We start from the raw sequence: 2,340 nt of genomic DNA on the forward strand, positions 1-2,340 counted from the left end.
CCCACCCCTCACTGCCCCACCACCCTCCCAGCCCATCCGAGATGCAGATGTCTCCCTGGGGTGGGGTTTTGGGGAGTGTGGGGTGTGTGGGGGGTACAATTTGAGGTGCAGGTGTCCCCCCAGGGGTGGGAGATATTTGGGGGACTGGGGGGTGCAGGTGTGTGCAGGTGTGGTGTGATCCCCTCCCTCCCATTCCCCCAGCCCGTTCAATGTGCAGGTGTGTGAGGGGTGTACAGGTGTGTTACAGCCCCCTCATCCCTGCCTGTCCCCCCAGCCCGTTCGAGGTGCAGGTGTGTGAGGGGTGTGGGTGTACAGGTGTGTACAGGTGTGTTACAGCCCCCTCACACCTGCCTGTCCCCCCAGCCCGTTCGAGGTGCAGGTGTCCCCCCAGCCGGGGGCACAGAAGGTCCGGGCCTGGGGGCCGGGGCTCGAGGGCGGGGTCGTGGGGCGCCCTGCAGACTTCGTGGTCGAGGCCGTCGGCACTGAAGTGGGGACCCTGGGTGAGCAGGGGGGATGTACAGGTGGGGGGCACTGTGGTGGGGACCCTGGGTGAGCCCTGAAGGGGGGGACATGGGAACAGGGTCAGGGGCACCGTGGTGGGGACATGGGGACAGGGCTGGGGGTCCTGTGGTGGGAACAGGGTGGGAGCTATGTGGTGGGGTGACACCCTGTTGGGGACACGTGGACAGAATGGGGGGCACCATGGGGCAGCGTGGCACTGTGGGGGGTGTCAGCGTGGTGGGGACTAGGGCACGGAGTGTGTGAAAACCCACTGGGGACACGGGGACAGGCTGGAGAATGGGCACCATAGTGAGGTCCCCCCGTGCTGTGGTGACACAGGCATGCAGAGGTGGTGACATGGGGCAGGTCGGGGGTGGCACCAGAGGGGTCAGGGGGACACGGGTAGTGCCACACTGGGGGGACACGGTCACAGAGAGGGGAAAATGGTCTGGGCGTCCCCACTGGGGGGACATAAGGACATGTTAGGTGTCACCCTGCTGGGGGCACAGGCACAGATTGGGGACAAGGATGAGCTCTGGGGGTGGTGGCTCCGGTGGTGGTGGCACAGGCACAGAGAGGGGGACAAGGACATGCTCTGGGGGTGGTGGCACAGGTGCAGAGGGGGGGACAGAGATGAGCTCTGGGAGCGGTGGCTCTGGGGGCGGTGGCACAGGCGCAGAGGGGACGAGGACGAGCTCTGGGGGCGGTGGCTCCGGGGGTGGTGGCACAGGCACAGGTCACAGTGGCTGCGGTGCCCCCAGGGTTCTCCATCGAGGGCCCGTCCCAGGCGCGCATCGAGTGCGATGACAAGGGCGATGGCTCGTGCGACGTGCGCTACTGGCCCACGGAGCCAGGGCTGTACGCCGTGCACGTGGTCTGCGATGACGAGGACATCAGGGACAGCCCCTTCATGGCTGATATCCGCCCCGCTCCCCCCGACTCCTGGCCCGACAAGGTGCTGCGACCCACGGCAACCCACGGATCCTGCTGTGCCCCACTGCGCCCCATTACACCTCACCTGTGGGTGCTGGGGGTGCCAGCACCCCATTGCATCCTTCTGACCCCCCTCTCCACAGGTGAAGGCCTTCGGGCCAGGGCTGGAGCCCACTGGCTGCATCGTGGATCGCCCGGCCGAGTTCACCATTGACGCCCGTGGTGCCGGCAAGGGGCCCCTCAAGCTTTATGCACAGGTGGGAGCTCTAGGGGCTGCTGGGTGACATTGGGCGGTGTTGAACACCTTTGAGTACTGTATTGAGCACCCTTGGGTGTCATTGGCCAATGCTGAGAGCCTTTGGGCACCCTTGGGTGCCATTGGCCAACGCTGAGAGCCATTGGGCACCCTTGGGTGCCACACTGAGTGCCATTGGGCTCCCTCACCTCCCCCCTGCTGCTCGCAGGACGCCGAAGGCTTCCCCATTGACATCAAGGTGAAGGACAATGGTGACGGCACCTTCCACTGTGTCTACGTCCCCACCAAGGCCATGAAGCACACAGTCATCGTCGCGTGGGGGGGCGTCAACACCCCCAACAGCCCCTTCCGTGTAGGTGTCGTGGGGCCCATGGGTGCTGGGGTGGCCGTGGGGGTCCCTTGAGGTGTAGGGAGGGGGTGTTAGTCATGGAGGGTGTTGAGGTGTCAGGTGTGGGGCTGGGGTTCAGGGTGGGGCTGGGGGCCCATGAGGTGATGTGGATGGAAATGGGGGTCCCATGGGGTGCTGGATGTGGGGATGGAGGTCCCAGACCTATAGGGTGCTGGGGTAGGGCTGGGGATCCCATGGAGTCCTGGGGATGGGAGTCTGGAGGGGTTGGATGGAGGGAGGATGCTAGTGGTGGGGGTGGGGG

At 65.6% G+C, this 2,340-nt stretch overlaps 1 protein-coding gene across 1 annotated transcript in view; it reads left to right on the top strand.

The window, feature by feature from the left end:
* Nucleotides 1-2,340, top strand: part of LOC102039906 (filamin-C) — a 30,170-nt gene that overhangs the window by 7,705 nt on the left and 20,125 nt on the right. Inside the window, 4 exon segments of the mRNA XM_031065136.1 lie at nucleotides 364-500; nucleotides 1,263-1,456; nucleotides 1,578-1,691; nucleotides 1,899-2,042. Coding sequence (XP_030920996.1) covers nucleotides 364-500; nucleotides 1,263-1,456; nucleotides 1,578-1,691; nucleotides 1,899-2,042 — 589 coding nt within the window.

This window comes from Geospiza fortis, unplaced genomic scaffold (assembly GCF_000277835.1).
Source record: "Geospiza fortis unplaced genomic scaffold, GeoFor_1.0 scaffold30, whole genome shotgun sequence".
NCBI classification, from domain to species: Eukaryota; Metazoa; Chordata; class Aves; order Passeriformes; family Thraupidae; genus Geospiza; species Geospiza fortis.